This window comes from Fukomys damarensis, unplaced genomic scaffold, assembly GCF_012274545.1.
Source record: "Fukomys damarensis isolate Sample0158 unplaced genomic scaffold, DMR_v1.0_HiC HiC_scaffold_5, whole genome shotgun sequence".
NCBI classification, from domain to species: Eukaryota; Metazoa; Chordata; class Mammalia; order Rodentia; family Bathyergidae; genus Fukomys; species Fukomys damarensis.
Genome location: NW_022900917.1, coordinates 38442898 through 38463091, shown reverse-complemented (window position 1 = coordinate 38463091; position 20194 = coordinate 38442898). Strand labels below are relative to the sequence as shown.

The following is a 20194-nucleotide window of genomic DNA, read 5'->3' as shown; positions in this document are numbered from 1 at the left end:
AGAGGAACTACTGCCGCTACTGGTTAAACTCTTCATTGAAATTAAAAGGGAAGCAATACTTCCAAATTCATTCCTGTTATCAAGCATCACCTTGATCCCCAAAGCAGAGAAAGACCTAACTGAAAAAGAGAACTAGAGGTCAATCTCACTAATGAACAAAGATGAAAAAATCCTTAATAAGATATTGGCAAATAGAATGCAGAAGATCATCAAGAAGATGCGGGGTTGATTCAACAAATATAAATCAATAAATGTAATACACTATATTAATAGAGCCAAGGACAAAAACTATATGATGATCTCAAAAGATGCATAAAAAGCTTTTGAGAAAATCCAACAGGCATATACGATAAAAAAAACCCTACAAAAAATTGGAATAGACAGTCTCTACCTCAATCTGATAAAAGCCATCTATGAAAAATCTACAGCCAATATCACACTAAATGGTCAAAAACTGAAAACCTTCACACTAAAATCAAGAACAAGACAAGGATGTCCACTATCACCACTCCTGTTCATTATAGTTTTGGAAACACTGGCCACAGTAATTAGACAAGAGAAAGAAATGAAGATAGGAAAGGAAGAAGTCAAATTGCCATCATTTGCAGATGACATGACACTCTATATAAAAGAATCCAAGAACTCTACCAAAAGTCTTCTAGACTTAATAAGCAATTCAGCAAAGTAATTGGATACAAGGTCAACACACAAAAAATCAATAGCTTTCCTGTAAATGAACAACAGACTCACTGAGAGAGAAATTGGGCAAACAATTCCTTTCACAATAGTATCAAAAAACTGAAATACCTAGGAATCAACCTAACAAAAAATTAAATAGCTCTACTCTGAAAACTACAGCACTCTGAAAAAAAAAGATTGAAGATGATATCAGAAAATGGAAAGACATCCCTTACTCCTGCGTAGGAAGAATCAACAGTGAAAATGGCCATGCTTCCAAAATTGCAATACAGATTCAATGCAACTCCAATTGAAATCCCAGCAGCATATTTCACAGACCTTGAGAAAACAATCCAAAAATTCATTAGGAACAAGAAGAGACCTAGAATAGCAAAAGCAATTCTAGCCAATAAAGACAAGGTACAGAGTATTACAATTCCCAACTTGAAATTACACTGCAAAGCTGCTGTGATAAAAACAGCATGGTACTGGCAAAGAAACAGACCTAAAGACCAGTGTAACAGATTGGGACATGCAAAACAACTTCAGACACACTCAGCCATCTCATCTTTGACAAAGGAGCCAGACACCCTCACAGGAGGAAAGATAGCCTCTTTAGTAAATGGTGCTGGAAAAACTGGGTTTCAAATTGCCAAAGATTAAAACTAGACCTATATCCCTCACCATGCACTACACTAAAATTGAAATGGATTAAAAAAATCTAAATATTAAATCAGAAACACTAAACCAGATGGAAGAGAAGATGAATAGACCTCTTGAATATTATTGGTGTAAGAAAAGATTTTATGAACAAAACCTCATGTGAACTAGCACAAACAATTAACAAGTGGGATCTCATCTTATTTCAAAGCCTCTGCACAGCAAGAGAAACCACCAACACAGTAAAGAGACAACCCAAAATGTGGGAAAAAACTTTCACCAACTGTTCCTCAGACAAAGATATGGATCTATCTGGAATATATAAAGAACTTAAATCAGACCTCCCAAATGTAAAGACCCAATCCATGAATGGGCATCTGATATAAACAGATATTTCTCAGACACAGAAGTAGAAATAGGAAATAACATATGAAAAAATATTCAACATCACTGGTCCTTTGAGAGATGCAAATGAAAACAACACTCAGATTCACCTCAACCCAGAAAAAATGGCTGCTATCATCAAATCAGCCAATAACAAATGCTGGCAGGGTTGGGGGAAAGAGAAGCACTGCTCCACTGTTGGTGGGAGTGTAGACTGGTGCAATCAAATAACTAGGATTGGAAGTCCCATTTGACCCAGCTATTCCCCTGCTGGGTATCTTCCCTAATGAATAAAAAGAATCATACCCACTGTGATATAGTGCACCCATATTCAAAGCAGCACAATTTGGTATAGCTAAAACTTGCAAGCAGCCCAATTGCCCATCAACAAAAGACTGGATAAAGAAAATGTGGGGATTTTAAAATATAAAATGGAGTACTACTCAGCCATAAAGAATGAGAAATTAGACATTTATAGATAAATGGATGCACATTGAGGCAATACTCTTCAGTGAAATAAATAGGACACATGTGTAAATGCTGAATAGTTTCTCTAGTGTGAGAAACTGAAAGTATAAATAAGGACTAAAAGGTATAATAGATAATGTGAAATAGGAAGAAAATGGGCAAAGGGGAAGGGGAAATGAGTGGGGTAGGGGAAAGAAGGGAATAGAATTAATATGAGAAAATGGAAAAATGGAAACAAAGTCTTTGCAAATAGAGGTGAAGGGGTTGAAGGGAGGGCAGGGGAATGGGGAAAAAATAAGATCCAAGACAGATTATGGGAAGGTGTAAATTTCCAATGATGAATGCCACTGTATTGTATACCTAAAATGTACCAGTAAAATTAATTTTTAAAATAAATCATTAAATTTTTAAAAATCAGTATTAGGGATTGAACTAGGACCTTCATACTGATCTACATTCCCAGCCCTTTATTTATTTCTTTTTTTTTATTTTGACAGTCTGGTTTGAACTTGCAATCTTCCTCTTCTTGTAAAGACATTAATTTCATTGTGAGGGCCTCATCTTCATGACCTATTTTAACCTGTTATCTTCCGTAACTACATTGACATAGTATTTCAAAAAAATACATATACCATTGAGCTCAGCAGGTACATTTTTAAGAAAGTAAAAGTCTTATTCCTTAACATCATCTCTTTGAGTTAAAGTCTCAGCATATGAATTTAGGCACAGCATGTGAAATGCTGGATTCATGAGTGATAAAGTAATTTACCAACAGTCAAGGAATATAGAAAAATAAAGAGTTTATTGATAACTGCAAGAGCATAGTGGCTGAGTTATTAGGATGAATCTATCAGGAAGAAAGGCTGGGTTTTTCTAAGAGTTTACAATATGAGAGGTATATAGAATGATGAAAGTAAGTGTCTCAGGAAGGCTTTTTTTTAGGTCAGCTTACATTCTAGTTATCTCACAGCAGTAGATGTAACATGCCAAAAATAATTAAAGGAGCCAGTGTGACATGGTCCACTACTATGGCCCTCACAGAAGGCTTTAAGTATCAAGATCCTGTATGTATCAACTCCAAGAAAAAGGTCACATGGTATTGAGAAGAAATATGTGTGTTCCACATCAAAGGTGTGCTTATGATTTACTTTTACATATAGTTTACACTATATAAAATATTATGGCCACTTAGTATGTGCCAGTTTAGAGGAGCCTGATGGAGTAAGAGGCTAGGTTTACTGTAACTACTATAACTGTAGATTAACTCATTTTCTGCCGTTTAGCTTCCACATTTGGAAATCTGTGGCAGGAGGATCCAAAGTTCAAGGCCAACCTGAGCAAATTAAGACCCTATCTGAAAATAAAAGAGCTGAGGACTCAGTTCAGTAGTAGGGCCCCTGTGTAGAAATGTGAGGCCCTAGTTTCAACCCCTAGAGTCCCCAAAGAGAAAAAAAGACATGAAATACTACTGCCAAAAGATAGTAATATATATGTAAAATTAAAATACAAAAAAATTTTAATATATATATGTTATAAACAAAAGGATTTTAAAGTTAACTTTTTATTCAATAATACATACTAAAAAGGGCATAAATGATGTTCAAATAATTTTCATAAAGTGAGCAAACTGAGCATAACTATCAACCACATCAAGAAACAGAAAATAACCAGTCCACCCCCCCTACCCAGGCCACACCCACCTACCCAGAATCTCCTCTTGTCTGGTAAGATGCAAAATTTAAAGTAAGCATTCAGGGACTTGAGGCTTAGTTCATTGCTAGAGCACTTGCCTACCATATACATAGGCCCTAGGTTTGCTGCAAAATGATAACAATAAGCATTCATTTATGTATTCTATAGTCTCAGAGCCCAATTAAAATACACTTCCATAGTAATCTACTATTCCTAAGGCAGTAGGTCACAAAATGTAATCTTCACATAAGCAGCCTCAGCATTACCAGAGAACTTATTAATTAATTAGACTTGCATGTTCCAGGACCCCTAGCCAGAACTATAGAACTGAAACTTCTGGAGTGGAACCCAGAAGCTCCAGAAGTGGAGCCATTGTTTCAATGTGGCCAGGGCTGATTATGATGTGTATTAGAGTTCAAAGGCAAGGTTGTCACTTCTTTAGAACAGTTTTGGTTTGTGATCCTGTTGATATAGGAAAAAAATAACTCCCGACATGTTAGACGCCGAATGTACTGAGTTCGCGGCTTCTCAACTTTAAGAATGAAGTCTCGAAACAATGGAAGAAATTTGGAGAGTTTTATTGGAAATAAAGTGAAGAATAGCTCCTGGATTTCCTGGAGGGTTCCCGATAGGGTGGCCACTGAGGCCCTATGTTGGGTAATTTATATAGCAAAGTCACAACATGGACACAATGTGGATCAAACTACAATCAACCTATATGAAAACAAGTCAAATAGCAAAGGTACATGGAAGGAACAATGGCATTTTGGGGAACGGCTAAATCCAGATGCTCTGGTCACCCACCTGGGCGTCTGATTGCTAGCTGGATTTCCTGGACCAGGTGGCAATATTTACGGTATAATCTCAAATTGTTGTTTATCTCTTAGGTCTCTTAGGCCTTGCCTTTGCATCTTTTATCTTGAGACCTGGCCTTCTTCAGGGGCTCCTCCACCCACAATTTTGATGCCTTTATTTGTTTGTGCTGATTTCTAATCCCTCTGTAACTACAGTAATTTAGCTGCCTATAATACTCTAGTAAAATGCATTTGTTGAATTAGTTTAGCACCTAAAGCATTAAGTTTGAATGATAGTAACCAAGAATAATGACCTATCTCCTTTGGAAGTAGCTGCTGAAAAATGTGTTTCCATTTTAACTTAGCTTGTTTCCATCAAGGTTGTATTTTAAAAAGAGGACGAAGTAGCCCCACGCCCACCCCAGACTGGCGGGAAATTCGAGGTCGGAGAAGCGAGCAGGTTTCGGCCAATCAGAAACCAGGCTCGACCCCTTCTTTCATCTTGGCTATGTGATTGGGTGATTTTCCGCCAGCGGAGCGACTCCGCGCGGTCACGCCCTGCGCCCTTCACCGGGATCCAATCAAGGCGCAGCGCTAGACGTTGGGGAGAGGGGGGTGGAGGTGGGGCTGGAGGCGGGAGCGGCTCAACATGGCGGATGATTCCTCCTCTGGCGTCCAGAGCCCGCGGGGAAGTGCGGATGGGGAAGATGAGGATGCCAGGGAGCCGGCGCTGATAGAGGACAGAGACAACCAGGAGCACATAGAGTGCCAGAAACTGCTGGACTGCCAGGGGGAGTTTTGGGTCCCTGAGAAAGAGAAAGAGGTGGACAAGGACCTGGTGGCGAAGGCCGAGGCCGTGGCTGCCGGGTGGATGCTGGATTTCCTCTGCCTCTCCCTCTGCCGGGCATTCCGTGACGGCCGCTCCGAGGACTTCCACCGCATCCGCGACAGCGCAGAGGGTGAGTGCCGGGCAGTTTCCAGTACCCACGCTAGCCCCGGCCACATTCGCCTGTTGTCGCGGTTCCGCCCTTGTCAGCGCCTCATTTTCCCCTCAGATTCTTTTTCTCTTCCGTAAAATGAAAATAAGACCCCCCGGTTAGGGTGGACACGAGGATTAGACTAGACATTGTATAAAATTGCACCCAACCCAGGGTGCGGTTTGTTTTGGCTTCTTAGGAGCTTTTATTTGGTGGTTTTTAAACTGTGCTTTGCTTTTAAGATACTGGAATTGAACTCAGGGTCTTTTTGAGACGGGGTCTCTCTTTAATCGCTGAGTTGCCCAGGCTGATCTCAAACTTGTGATCCTCCTGCCTCAGCCTCCCAGAGTGCTACACAGTGGTATTATGGTGATATTTATTCTGCAGTCACTACAGCCCCAGTCATCAATGTTTTATGTTGATTTGTGAGATATTTAAACCTTCTTTGGCCTGTTTGTTGAGTATAGTCCTCAGAATAAAAAACCTGAAATCGGCTTAGCCTGTAAATAATGAACAAAGACGAAGACGCAATGGGAAGATTATTCGTTGTCGTTTGTTTCTGTGGTCCCAAGAATTGAACATTAGGCCTTTACATTGAATTACACCCTCACCCGAACACCACCCCCAGTCTTTTAAAAATTATTTTTGTTGTTGAGACAGGGTCTCTCAGTGTAATCCAGGCTGGCCTTGATCTCGCTATGATCCTCCTGCCTCAGCCAAGCAAATGCTGAGATTACAGGTGTGTCCACCACACTTGAGTTTTTGGCCTAGTGTTTGCATAAAACCTCAGCATTCTCCCCATAGACTTTAAATCATCTCTAGATTACTGATAACACCTAATACAATGTAAGTATTATATAAATAATTATTATGCTGTGCCATTTAAAGTATAAGAAGGAAAAAAATACTACATGTTAAGTACAAGTGTTTTATTTTTTAAGACATTTTGATCTTCAGTTGGTTGAATTTGCAGGTACAGAACTGTGGATGCAGAGGGCTGACTGTATCTGTTCTTTGTGACACTCATTAAAATTTTAGTCATTTGCATAATTAACTTGTATCTTCTCAGACTGAAAACACTTCATAAGGATCAGGGATTGGCTGTCTTCTCCCTCAGTTATCAGCTGCTAAGATGGGCTCACAGTAGATGTTCACTAAATATTTAGTTGCTTTTTAAAACTTTAATCTGTTCTCTTTAAATACTGTTTAATTAATTTTAACTATATTTGGCCCATATCATCTGTGTTACATCATAAGATTATGCCATTGTAGAATTGAGGAAAAGAGTAAGAGTATTGTTTTATCTACTTAATGGTTGCTAGATGTTTATGCTATAATACACACACACACACACACACACACACACACACACACACACACACGTACATACTGTTATATATACAGATATATACCAACCAAACCTTGGGTGAAGTACAAAGGCACTTTATTTTAGACATTATGGTATTTCCTCAGCACAGCCTTCCCTAACAGTTCTTTCCCCTGAAAGATACTTAAATACATTGTAAGATTTCTTTGGGGTATGCTGCCCTAGCATTCTGCACTTGTCTTTTTCAGTTTCACATTTTTATTTTACTAGTTCAGTCATTTGTCTTTTGATAAGCCAGCTCACTGAAATCCAGGAAGACAGTGCACTTGCCAGTGTGTGTATTCATTGCCTGGTACAACATCTAGGTGGGCAAATGTTTGTGAGGTAAATATTAATAAATATATTTTTAAATATAGCTTTGTGAACTGAACAGTCACATAACTGCAATTTTGACAGAAATAATATAAACTATTTCCTATAGTGTGAAGAATTTCATGTTATAAAATAACTTTTCAACTAGTGATTTGACATTTTAATACAGATTTAAATATTTTTTGTTAGTGTACAATAATACTTTGAAAATAATTTTAAATATTTGTTATTCTGCATGTATAAGTCAGTTATACTGAATCCCCATTCCATTCCAGGAGATTTTTTTTATTTTTTTTTTATGACAATGCTTCGCTGTACTTCTGGCTAACCTTAAAATGTACTACAGAGCCCAGGCTGGCCTCAAATTTGAAACAATTCTCCTGCCTCTGTCTCCCAAGTGTTGGGATTACAGGCATGCACAACCATTCCTGGCTCTTGGAGAATTTATGTAGGTCAGATTCATTTGTAAATCCAATAAAGTGAGTCTTATACACCTTTGACAGAAATACAATGTAAAGCATAAAAAAATCCAAATGCAAGGTCTATTCTGTGAAAACCTTGCAACTTGAATTAATGTCATAAGTCAGGGACTTAACTGTATTTTGGAAAACTGTGGTACTGGGGATCAAACCCAGGACCTTTGCACTGAGCTACATTGCCAGCCATTTTTTTTACTTTCTTTTGCGACAGTTTTGTGAAGTTGCTCAAGTTAGGCTTGAGCTTGAAATCGTCTTTCCTCATCCTCCTAGAGCAATGAGCTTTCAGTTGTGCACCAGTAGGCCCCACTTTTGTGCTGATTTTTAAAGATTAATAGCTAAAACATACATCTTTGAATTTCTGGTAATTTTAATGAGATGTTTATAATCTATTAACCACATATAACCACTACTAGATTATTTGATTTCATTTTAGTAAAATTTACTTTTTTCTTTTCCAGCTATTATTCATGGACTCCCTAGTCTCACAGCTGATCAGTTGAGAACTGTGTACATATGCCAGTTTTTGACAAGAATTGCAGCAGGGAAATCTCTTGGTAAATATGTATTTTAATCTTTTATTGGAAATAATTTATGTTCAAATATAAAACAATCAGAAGAGATTATAAACTTTTTTTTTTTTTCAGGGTTTGCTTATATGTATCTGGCCAATACACACACACACATTTAAAAAACATAAAGTAGGCCGGGGATTTAGCTCAGCGGTTCGGTGGCCTGCCTTGCAAGCGCAAGGACCCAAGTTCAATCCCTGGTACCAAAAATAAAAACAAAATAGAACACATAAAGTAAAACATTGGTGAGCATAATTCATTTGTGAAATATGCTTGTAATCCAAAGCACTTGAATAAAAAATGAATTTCCCCGTAAGAAATTCTGGAAAATTAATTAATTCATTTCACAACCCAAAAATATTCATATAAAAATGATTACAGTAATGTAGTGTAATACAAAATAATAAAGAAAATACAAATGTAAAAAAAAAAAGTGAACAAATTAACGTGCCCTAACCTTTGAAAATCTTTGTGGCTGGTGTGAGAGAGAGAAGAGAGAAGGGTTATTGTGTAGAATGACTTTCACTATTATTAATGGAATCACTGCTGTCTGTTGTTTTTTTCTTTTTTTGGTACTGGGGATCAAACTGTAGTCCTTGCGCTTGCAAGGCAAGTGGCAGAACCACTGAGCAAAATCCCTGGCCCCCAACTGCTGTCTATTGGCTCGGGAATCTTTTTCTTATCATGCAGCTTTAAGAAGGAACCTATCCAGTGACACTTGCGTTTGCCTCTTTTTGAGAATGTTGCATTGGGCCCGGGAATTTAGCTCAGTGGTTCTGCCACCTGCCTTGCAAGAGCAAGGTCCTGAGTTTCATTCCCAGTACCAAATAAAAAAAAGAGAGAGAGAGAGAGAGAGAGAGAGAGAACATTGTACTGTTGGTAAACAAATTCATTGCTTGCACTGCTACAGCCTTATTCAGATGGTTCTTTTTTAACAAACGTTTGCACTTGTTTTACACCATTTATGTATCTCTCTAATTTGATTTGAAGGGATGCCTCTGCCTTTTTCTGCTCCTCCTCCATAGTCCAGATCTCCATGACCTCTTGATATTTGGAGATGATCACTCACAATCCTGAAGGAAGTGAGTGAGTAGGGAGAGAGAGAGAGAGAGAGAGATAATGTATGTGTGTGTGTGTGTATTCAGATCATGTGACAATTGTCATGATGTACTAATATTGCAGGACATAGCTCCTTCATCAAGTTAAAATTTATTATAAATGTTTGGTAGTTGTACAGAACAAATTGCAATCTGAAGTTTTACTAAAAAAGAAATATAGTTTCTATCTTCTTACAGCAGCAATTCTCAAATTTTGGTATGCTTTTGAATTATTCAGAGAACTTCTTAAATAACAATGATGAATCCTGCTCTCCCCATGAGTTCTCTAATCTGAGGGATGAATATGGGCCTCTGGGATTTACGTTTCTAGTAAGTTCTCGTGTGTGTCCCCCCCACCCCCCACACACACTGGGGATTGAATTCAGGGCCTTGCGCTTGGGAGGCAAGCACAGTGCCACTGAGCTAAATCCTCAGCCCAGTTCTTTAGTGTTTCTGATACAATAGTGGGCAAACTCTCTCATAGACTTTAAATTTTATTATTATATAACTTTGTGCTCATGCCAATTAAACACTATTACTGACTAGTGATATTTGAAACTTTTTGCAGAACTGGGGATTGAACTCAAGGCCTTCACACTGAACTACATCTCTTTTTTTATTTTTTATTTTAATATAGGTCACACTAAGTTGCCGAAACTAGGTGTAACTTGTGCTACTCTTGCCTCAGCATCCAAGAATGCTGGCATTATAGGCTTATTGCCATCATGTCCAACTGATATTTGAAGTTTTTTATTTAAACTTGATGTAGACACTTACAAAAAGAAATGTGGTTTATAGCTACAATCTCTCTCCCTTATTTCCACAGTTCATACTAGATTATACTGGATAATTTTGGTTCAGTTTTATTTACATGGTCAAAGTATAATTTGGTGGAAATAATTGGTTTTTACAATTTAAAAATACTTTCCCTACAGTCCTACTTAGTGGACAGTATTTACATGAAACTCTTAACTTATAAACATGTATTACACAAACCCTAAGTATTAGCACCACTTTCAGAGTACTCACTAAATCAACTTTGGCTCATGTAGCCTGTTTTATTTAGGGCCTGAAGTTCGATCTGAAGAGTAGAGCTAGAGCAGAGTAAATGTGGAAGAGATCAGACATCAGAGCCTGTTGCTAAAGAGAAAAAACAGGTTGGTATAGGCACAATTGGAAAATTCCAGACTTTGCAGACCATAAGATAATATTATTAATAGGGTTCTTTTGTAAATAAAGTGTAACAAAAATATAAAGTGCCCAACAGTGCTTTATATATAGCCCTGTTCAGTATATCTTAGTTTCTTTCTGGATAACTTTCTCTCACCAAAAAAGGAACATCCAAGTTCCAGATTTTATGTGAGATCCCAAAGTTTTATTTTCTTGTGGTGCCAGAATCTTGTGCATGTTAGGCACTCTACCACTTAACTATATTCCCAACCCAATCCCATGGTTTCATCTTGAAGTTGACAAAGATTTCCTGTTGAGTATATATCCTAGATACAATAGGCCATGGTCAGCTGTCATGGATCAATATGTTTTATTATAATGGACTCACATAAAGAGGCAGTTAAAGTTTAATTAGATTGGATTTTTGGTGTATGTAACCTTTTATACTATTTTTAGTGGTTGCTCTATATAAGTACTGCTTAAGAGATGTGTAATTTAAATAGGTACATTAAGAAAATAAAAAGCCAGGGATTTAGCTCAGCAGTTCAGTGGCCTGCCTTGCAAGTGCAAGGACCCAAGTTCAATCCCCGGTACCAAAAAAAAAAAAGAAAATAAAAAGATAATTCTAATCGTATTATCCAGTATTTCTAAAACATGTCAAGAAGTAATACATAAAAATGTTAATGATGTATTTTACTTTTTGTAGTAAGTTTTTATGATACACTCGGTATGTTACTTTTATCTCATTGCTGAGACAAAATACCCAACATACAAAGGTAAAAGGGGAGGAGGTTTATTTGGCTTACAGTTCATAGAGGTTTCAGTCCATAATCTGCTGGCTCCAAGTCAGGGTGCAGAGGGGCAACAGTTCATGGCAGTGGAAGCAGCAAAAAGCAACAAGAGACCTTAACAGAGTCTTTCATTGCCTTTTATCCCATCCAGATACTGGGATTGGGATGGTGCCAAACCAATCACTCACACATAGTGGTTCAGTAATCACACGCCCTTAATCCCAACATCATACATTCCAGATTCAGCTACCTTCAAAAAAGACTGCATGAGACTTTAGGGTGACGTCTAGACACAAGCTACAACACTTGGTATGTATTTTACTTAAAGCACATCTCAGTTTGGACTAGCCTCATTTTAACTGCTTAGTAATTATACATGGCTAGTGTTTGCCGTATTGGTTTTTATTTCTTATCCTACATAATGGCTTTAAAATACTGCAGATGTCTCAAAGGGGTAAGTGTTTGTTTATGCCAGACTTTTTCTCTTCATGGGTCTTTATTTCTTATCATCTATAAGACTGAAAGATTTCCCAGATTCCTACCCTGCCTCAGAACTCAGTGCATCTTTTGAGGAAAAGCCAGTCATGTTGACAGTTTATCTAGTTTCTAATCCACCAAGCCAGCCCCAAAGAAACTACCTGTGGCTTTTATTTCTATGCCCCCGCTCCATAAATCCTGCTGCCTGAGTATACTGTATTCTTCTTTGTCCAAAATTAGCTAATAAACTCAAGGAAGAAAACAGATACACATGATCAGCTTGCCTCACAAAGGATTCACTAACTCTGAAATTTTAGTTCGTCTCATTTTCATTGCTTCCATAGCTATCCCATGTCTTTACTAATACAATTGTGCATTTATTCAGTCTTTTTTTTGTTTGTTTGTTTAGTTGTAGTGGGCATATTCAATCTGTTACACTATCCTATGGCCTACTGGAAGTGAATGTCTAAATGGTTAAATTTTGAAGGTCTACCATATATTTTTCCATATCTTACATTTATAAAGAGAAGAGCACATTATTGAGCAGGATTAAGTAATGTCAGGTAAGAAAAGTGCATGTATTAGGAAAGACAAGTATTGAGATAAAATTTTTAGCTGGATGGGGTACTACATACCTATAATCCCAACATTAAGAGGTTGAGGAAGAAGAAATACAAGTTTGAGTCCCACCTGAGCAACTTACCATAAACCCTATCATGAAATAAATGAAAGTCAGGGATTAGCTCGCTGCAAAAGCTGTGGGTTCAATCTTTAGTACTGGGGGGAAGAAAACATGTAGGGGTGGGGGTAAGAAATTTCCTAGTTTCTAGCTGGAATCAGGAATGCATCCAAGGAAGTGGAGTTTATGCTTTGCCTAGAAGGGTTGCTACAATTTGTCAGAAAGAGAATATAAAAATGACACTCTAGACAAAAGAAAAACTTCAGCATTATTTGGTAAACTGCATTTTATTTAGATTATAGATTTCTTGATTTCTCCATGTTTATCTTAAACTTGCTCTTCACCCAGACCTCCTATGTCAGTAAGTGTCAGCACAATTTATCCATTTGTTAAAACCTGAATCTTCTGTTTTTTTTCTCACACTCCACATCTAATCCATTAGAATGTTCTCTATTCACAGTAAGTTCCAGATTGGAAAGTTACATACCTCATCTGCAATCTGATGACACATATCCAACTTGCCTACTCTTTACTTTTTCTTCTTTGAATACTGTAACCCTACTGAGGATCTTTGTTTTTACTATCCTCTTTGGAATATTTTTTGTTCAGATCTTGTGTGACTGTGTTGTGTCAGTCTTAGCTCCCCTATCATTTGCTCAGAGAGGCCATTTCAAACTACTCTAGAGCTTGCATGACTCTACACTTCTTTATTACCAGTGCCCTTGTTCTTCCTTGTAGCCCTTACCATTTACTAATGTATTGCTTGTTTCCCAATAGCGTATAATAAGCATTATAAGAATAGGTACTTCGTCTTACTCCTTGAGATGCTTGTGGTTTTTTAGGCAAGTGCTTATACATAGTCATCAGTAAATATTTATTGCTTAAATTATAGATTATAAGGCATACATGGCATACATAGTGAAGGTTCCCAAGTGCTAAAGTGAGTTGTTAAGTGTGTAATTTACTAAGTAGTTAGCTATTCTGAGTCTTTGTTCAGGATAACCTGACCAAAATTCATTCTTAGGAAAGTGCAGCAGTAGTGCAACTGTTACATTCAGTATTCACCAATGTCCCATAAAATTATTTTCATCAATTTTTAAGTGAGAAAACTGAGGCTCTGTCTTGAGATTTAGTATAATGTAGTTAGGTTTATAAACAATTTAAGAATTGTATTACTGTGATATCTTATGTAAAATATAGTTTATTTTACCCCTTAAAATCATTATTTTACTAAGACCACACATACAAGTCGGTAATTCCAGTGCTCAGCAGTCTTAGGTAAGAGGATTGTGAGTTTAAAGCCAATGTGGACCTTCAACAAGCTCAAGCCCATCCTGGACTACACAGAGACTCTATCTCAAAAACTTAAGGGAAAAAACAATCAGTATTTTTGGGCTAAAGATCTAGCTCAGTGGCAGAGTGCTTGCCTAGCATATATGAGGCCCTGAATTCAACCCCAGGATGGCAACAACAACAACAACAAAAAAGAAAAAGCCCAAAACACAGCAACTCAGTATTTTAAAAAAGAATATCAGGGTGCCCCCCCACCCCATTTAAAAATTAATCTTAATGAGTAAGTTAGAAAATCAGTTCCCTAACCTGGCATATGTCAAAACAGTGCCTGGCGCCTGACAAGGACTGATCCAAAAATATGATTTATATTTAAATTTGTAAAAATGTACTGTATTACAGTACAAGACACATTGCCATTAATCCACACCCCATTGTTCTTGCCTTTTTCAAAATCAGTTCTGGAAGTCCTCTTTTGTGTCTTATGAGGTGTGATTAAATATACAGTGAATCCCACTGCCAAGCACCCTCTGATGGAAAGTCAGGCTCATGTTCTCATCCACCCAGTTTCACTGGCTCTGACGACACCATGCAACATCTGGCTCTTCCACAGAGTCAAAATGACTATGAAATGTAAACACGTTTAATCAGTTTGGGATATCAAGGCAGCTAGGACGGTCAGGAAAAAGATCTTCCAGAACTGCTTCAGACAGTAGCAGGAGTGATGTGTGTTTAACAAAGCAAGGGGAAATATTTTAGAGATTTTTGAGGGATTAATAGCAATATGTCTTTTATTACAATCATTTTTATATTTTAAACATTTACCATATTTTTGATCACTGCATAGTATACAGTTTAGTAAATATTCAAAGGAATGTTTCAAGGAAGCTTACAACATAAGCCTCTACTTAGCTTTCTAAGTTACTTATTTTTATTTTGTTTTTAAAAGATGCACAGTTTGAAAGTGATGAGCGAATTACACCCTTGGAATCAGCCCTGATGATTTGGACTTCAATTGAAAAACAACATGACAAACTTCATGAAAAAATACAGAATTTAATTAAAATTCAGGTATGAGTATTACTTTGTGCTTATTATTATTATTTTGCTAATTCATGAAAATATATACAAAATAAAAGAAACTTAATGGAAGTTGGCCAGTAAATCCAAAGAAAAAATTAGTTAGGTTTTTTTCTTTAGAAATGTAACCTTTGGTTTATACTCTTGACATACGTACCAAGGCCTACAACTCAGTACTGTATTCCATAGTTGGGTATGTGTTAACCCCATGTTGCAGGAAATACAGAATACTGGATCTATTTTAAAGATTGCCAAGCAGCCTTCAAAAACCAAAAGTTTGTGCTCTCCTAATTTCAGCTTAAGGATTATACATATGAACAGAAATATAATATTTTTGTTTGTGAGTTATTTGGGACTAGGGTTTGAATCCAGGGACTCAAAGTGTGTACTTTATAGAAGTTGGCTTTCCCATGCTAGACACAATACCCTATGCCCACAGTTCAAAGGAAGAGAGGCTTCATTTGGCTCACATTTTAAGGAGATTCACTCCATGGTCATCTGGCTCTAAGGCAAAAACATGGTGGAAAGGTGTGGTGAAGAATAGCTGCTTAATTCATGGTGGCATGGAAGCAAAGCCAGGAACAGTACTAGAACGGGAAAGGCAAGAGACCAGACATAGTCCCCAAATCCACACCTTCATGACTCACCCAGACATACCCAGAAGTGTGCTCCACCAATCCCAGTTTATACTCTGCCTTAACCATGACATGCTGTATCACTGACATATATCTTAGCCCAATATTTCTAATTAATAATAGATCATTGGTCTTTGTGAACGAGATGTAAAATGTTAACCATGTTGAGAGAATTTTAGTAGAGTGAGAAGCCAAAAAGTCATCCAAAGATATAATAGAAAAGAATGTTTCCCTAGCAGTCAAAACAAATACTGTGGACTTTCTCAATTAAACTTTTCCTCAGTTTTTTAGAATTAAAAAATAATAATTTATGAGTTAAGACAGAAAACCCAGGTGATTTCCATCCTTCCCAAGAATTACTATAGTGACTGTCAAGTAGAATTTAGACCTAAAGAGAAAAGAATTGGCAGAAAAATGACCACTTCTTATAAGAATTCAACTTGGGACAAAGAAGTTTTTCATTATATCCAACCTTTTGGGTTCCTAGAGAAAGCTGACCTTTGTTGCTACGCTGCTGCTGTAAAGTTGGGTGGGTAAAAATAAAGTATATAACAAACGTTTAGTACCTACATTGCTTACTATTTTTCCAGGCACTATTCTAAGCACTTTGATCTTTTATCCTCCTAACCATTCTGTAAAGTAGTTGTGCTATTATTTCCACTATTTTAGATATAAGGAAACTGAGGCACCAAGAGCTTAGCCTGCCAAGTTTATATAATTACTCAGGTGTTAATAATTGTCATTCCATATATTAACACATTGTGATATCAGAAAGGCCAGTATGTAAAATGGTCATTCAAAAATATCTGACTTGCTAGGTTTCTAGTAGAGATTTTCTTGGAATCCTGACTAGCAAATTTTACCATCACAAACAGCATCTGTGTTCTCTCCGAGCTGTCTTCCACTGAAGATTAATACAGTAAGTCCCTAACTTATGAACAAGTTCCATTTCCTGATAATCATTTGTAAGTCTGACAAAGTGAATATTAGACTATACCTTTGACACAAATTTACAGTGGAAAGCATTAAAAAACCAAAGATGGGGCTGGGGAGTTAGCTTAGTGGTTCCACCACCTGCCTCACAATCACAAGGTCCTGAGATCAATCCCTGGTACAAAAAACAAAACAAAACAAAGCAAATATGAGGTCTGTTTGCATCTGAAAGTTGTCAACTCAAATGTTTGTAAGTCAGAGATTTACCATATTTAATCAGGTTCTAAATATGCATCAATTAGCTTCTGATTTGTTAATGCCAGCTTTTAGTTTAACCTAAATTAGAGGTAGAATGCTGATCATTTATTAGTAAGTATGCTCAGGAACAGTGAAATTTTTTTCATACCTCTTTTTCATGTCAAGCCACAGATAGTTCATCTTTGAAAAACTGCTATTTATCAAATAAAAAGTATTAAGCTCATAAAAAATTGTTTTGGCAGTGCTGGCTATTGAAACCAGGGCCTCCACACTAACCTACATGCCCAGCACCTTTTCTCTTTATTTTGGGACAGGATCTAACTAATCATTAAGTTGCCAGGCAGGGCTCAAACTTAGACTCCTCCTGCCTCAGCTTTCCAGAATGCTGGATTATAGTCATGTGCTATCATGCCTGTCATATAAAAATGTTTTAAATGAAGTGTTTCAGACTTGACTTATTTCCATAATAACAATTAATGCATATTTTAAAAAACAGTCTAAGGTCTGTGTTTGTTATTTTGTCTTTAAGGCTATAGCTGTTTGTATGGAGCATGGCAGTTTTAAGGAAGCAGAGGAAGTTTTTGAAAGAATATTTGGTGACCCATGTTCTCACACGGTAATTGCTTAAATTAAAACCATAGAACTTTAGAACTTTATATGGAATGAGGAAAACTGAAAGAAAATTGAAGGCAAAAGTATTACTTTATCTAATGTAATACTGATTTATCTAACCTAATATATCAAAAATATTTTAGCATTAACATAAAAATCACTGAGGTATTTTACATTTCTTTTTTTGTTTCAAATCTTCAAAATCTGGTGTGATTTCATATGTGTCGTATGTCTAAATTCACATTAAGTAGTCCAGGGTTTTGGCAGCCATTTGTAACTAAGGGCTATCATAATAGGAAGCACAGGTATAGTATATCTTGCTTGTTTTTCTGGAGTTTTTTATGTGATTTTGTGCGTGTGTGTGTGTGTGTGTGTATTCGCAAAATGTTATGATCAGTTGGCTTCAATTTTTAAAATACCGGTGTTATTGGAGAGAGTTAAGCATGTTCAAAGAAAGAAAAAATAGTTTTAATACATATTTTTGGAGAAATTTTTATTGAACATGGCATATCTCTGAAGAAATCATGTGTCTTAGGGTAAGTAGATAAGTAGATGTATTTTAATGAAAGGGACACCTTTGTGGTGCACCTGGATCAGAAACAACCTTACCAGTACCCTCCAGTCACTTGAGAATTGGTACTTTCTCAGGAGAATCACTGCCGTAATACTGCTGAAGATTAGTTTTACTAGTTTGTGAACTTTCTAGTGTGGAATCATATAGCAGGTTTATGTGTAAGTTTTTTCCAGTTTGAGGCTGTATTGTTTTTACTTGTTTTGTATCACTGGGTTTTGGAAAATTTTCATAGTTAATGAAATCATTGAATATTATTATAGTGAATAGTTATTTATTGTTCGTCTACATTTTTTTCCGAGTACTGGGGATTGAATCTAGGGCCTTCACACTGCTACATCTCCTGCCCTTTTTTTCATTTTTTATGTTGATGGAGTTTTGCTAAGTCACCAGATTGCCAAGGCTAGACTTGAACTTGGGATCTTCCTGCCTCAGCCTCCCAGGGTGCTCGAAGTATAGGCATGCACCATCACACCCACCTTAGCTATATCATATTTACATATATCTTTTGTAGGGCAAGTGTATGTATTTCTATTCTGTATATAGTTAGGACTAGAATTCATGAGTCATAGCTGTACACATATTCAGCTGTTCGTGTATTTATTTGTCCTAGGCTACCCTTGAGCTTGAGATCCTTCTGCTTCAGCCTCCTGAGTAAACAGGATTACAGGCATGCTCTGCTATACCTGGCCTCATTTACTCAACCTTTAAAGAAGCATAAACATGGCAGTTATTCCCCATTCACCTCATAAAGAATGTGGGTCTAAGAATGTACATCAAGGTAGTGTGGTACACATTAAATGGCTTTGAATGTAGTGTGACCTTCATCTCTTAAATCATCTACACATACTCAGCTGTAGTTGATACTGCCAGTCTTCTCAGGTGGTTATGTCAATTGCTCCAGTAGTACAGTAGAGTGTTTCAGGTGCTCCATAGACCTAGTCTCAAAATAAAAAGCGTTGGAGATGTAGAATTCTTGCCAGTGTGCACAAGACTCTGGGTTGAGTCCTCAGGACTGCAAAAATAAATAAGGAAATAAGTGACTATATAAGGAGGAAAACTTATGTCCAGTAACATTAAGAGATTGAGAGAAAGTACTTGACTTCACTCATACCCATTAAGGCAAAACCAAGTACTGTTATATATTGAAATACAATTTCCCATCCCTCAGACTGGCAACAGTTAAAGTGTCTTAGAACACCAATGGTTCAAGAAGTGGAGAAATGATTAGACTGTCTGCTATAAGTTCATTACTATAGTGTAAATTTGTACATAAACTTTGAAGACTGTTTTACCAAAATCTATAAGCATGCATTCTAGCCAATTCCATTTCTAAAGATCCTGAAATACCTATCTGCACTTTTACTGCATATTTTTAAAGCCATAAAGACTTAAACACAAAAACAAAAATCTAGATATTTGAGATATTTGATCTAGTCAAGCCCAGGCTTTACAACTCTACTTGTAAGTTATATAGTTTTGCCAAGCACAGTGGCATATACCTATAATCCAGCCCTCTCAGAAGCTAAACAGGAGGATCACAAGTTTGAGTCCAGCCTAGGCAACTTAATGACTTAGTGAGATCCTGTGTCAGAAGGAAAACAGGCTGGGGATGTAGCTCAGGTGAAGGTCCTAGGTTCAGTCCCTAGCATCATGGGGAAAAAATATTTTTTAAATTGTATATCCAGTATTGAACGAACTACTTACCAAAAAAACTTGAACTGAAGGTGCTGGGGAAATATTTAGCTCAGTGGTGCCACCACCTGCCTTGAAAGTGCAAGGTCCTGAGTTTGATCCCCAGTACCAAAAAAAGCTTTCTCATCGGATGGGCAAATAGGCTGTTTCCAAGATTTAGCTATTACAAACTGTGCCACTATAAACATGGGTGCACATACTTCTCTGTGATATGATTCTTTTAGTTCTTTTGGAAAGATACCCAGCAGAGGGATGGCTGGGTCAAATGGAACCTCCAGTCCAAGCTCTTTGAGGTATCTCCATATTGATTTCCATAGTGGTTGCACTAGTCTGCACTCCCACCAACAATGGAGGAGGGTTCCTTTCTCCCCACAACCCTGCCAACATTTGTTATTGTGTGATTTCTTGATAGCAGCCATTCTTTGTGGGGTGAGGTGGAATCTCAGTGTTGTTTTCATCTGCATCTCTCGAATGACCAGTGATGTGGAACATTTTTTCATATATTT

At 37.1% G+C, this 20194-nt stretch overlaps 1 protein-coding gene across 1 annotated transcript in view; it reads left to right on the top strand.

Annotated features, from left to right (window-relative positions):
• The first annotated feature begins 5268 nt into the window (after nucleotides 1-5268).
• Terf1 (telomeric repeat binding factor 1) overlaps nucleotides 5269-20194 on the top strand; it is a 36805-nt gene continuing 21879 nt past the window's right edge. Inside the window, exons 1-4 of the mRNA XM_010622433.3 lie at nucleotides 5269-5635; nucleotides 8290-8385; nucleotides 14854-14975; nucleotides 17340-17426. Coding sequence (XP_010620735.1) covers nucleotides 5326-5635; nucleotides 8290-8385; nucleotides 14854-14975; nucleotides 17340-17426 — 615 coding nt within the window. The 5' untranslated portion in view covers nucleotides 5269-5325. The remainder of the gene's footprint in view (nucleotides 5636-8289; nucleotides 8386-14853; nucleotides 14976-17339; nucleotides 17427-20194) is intronic.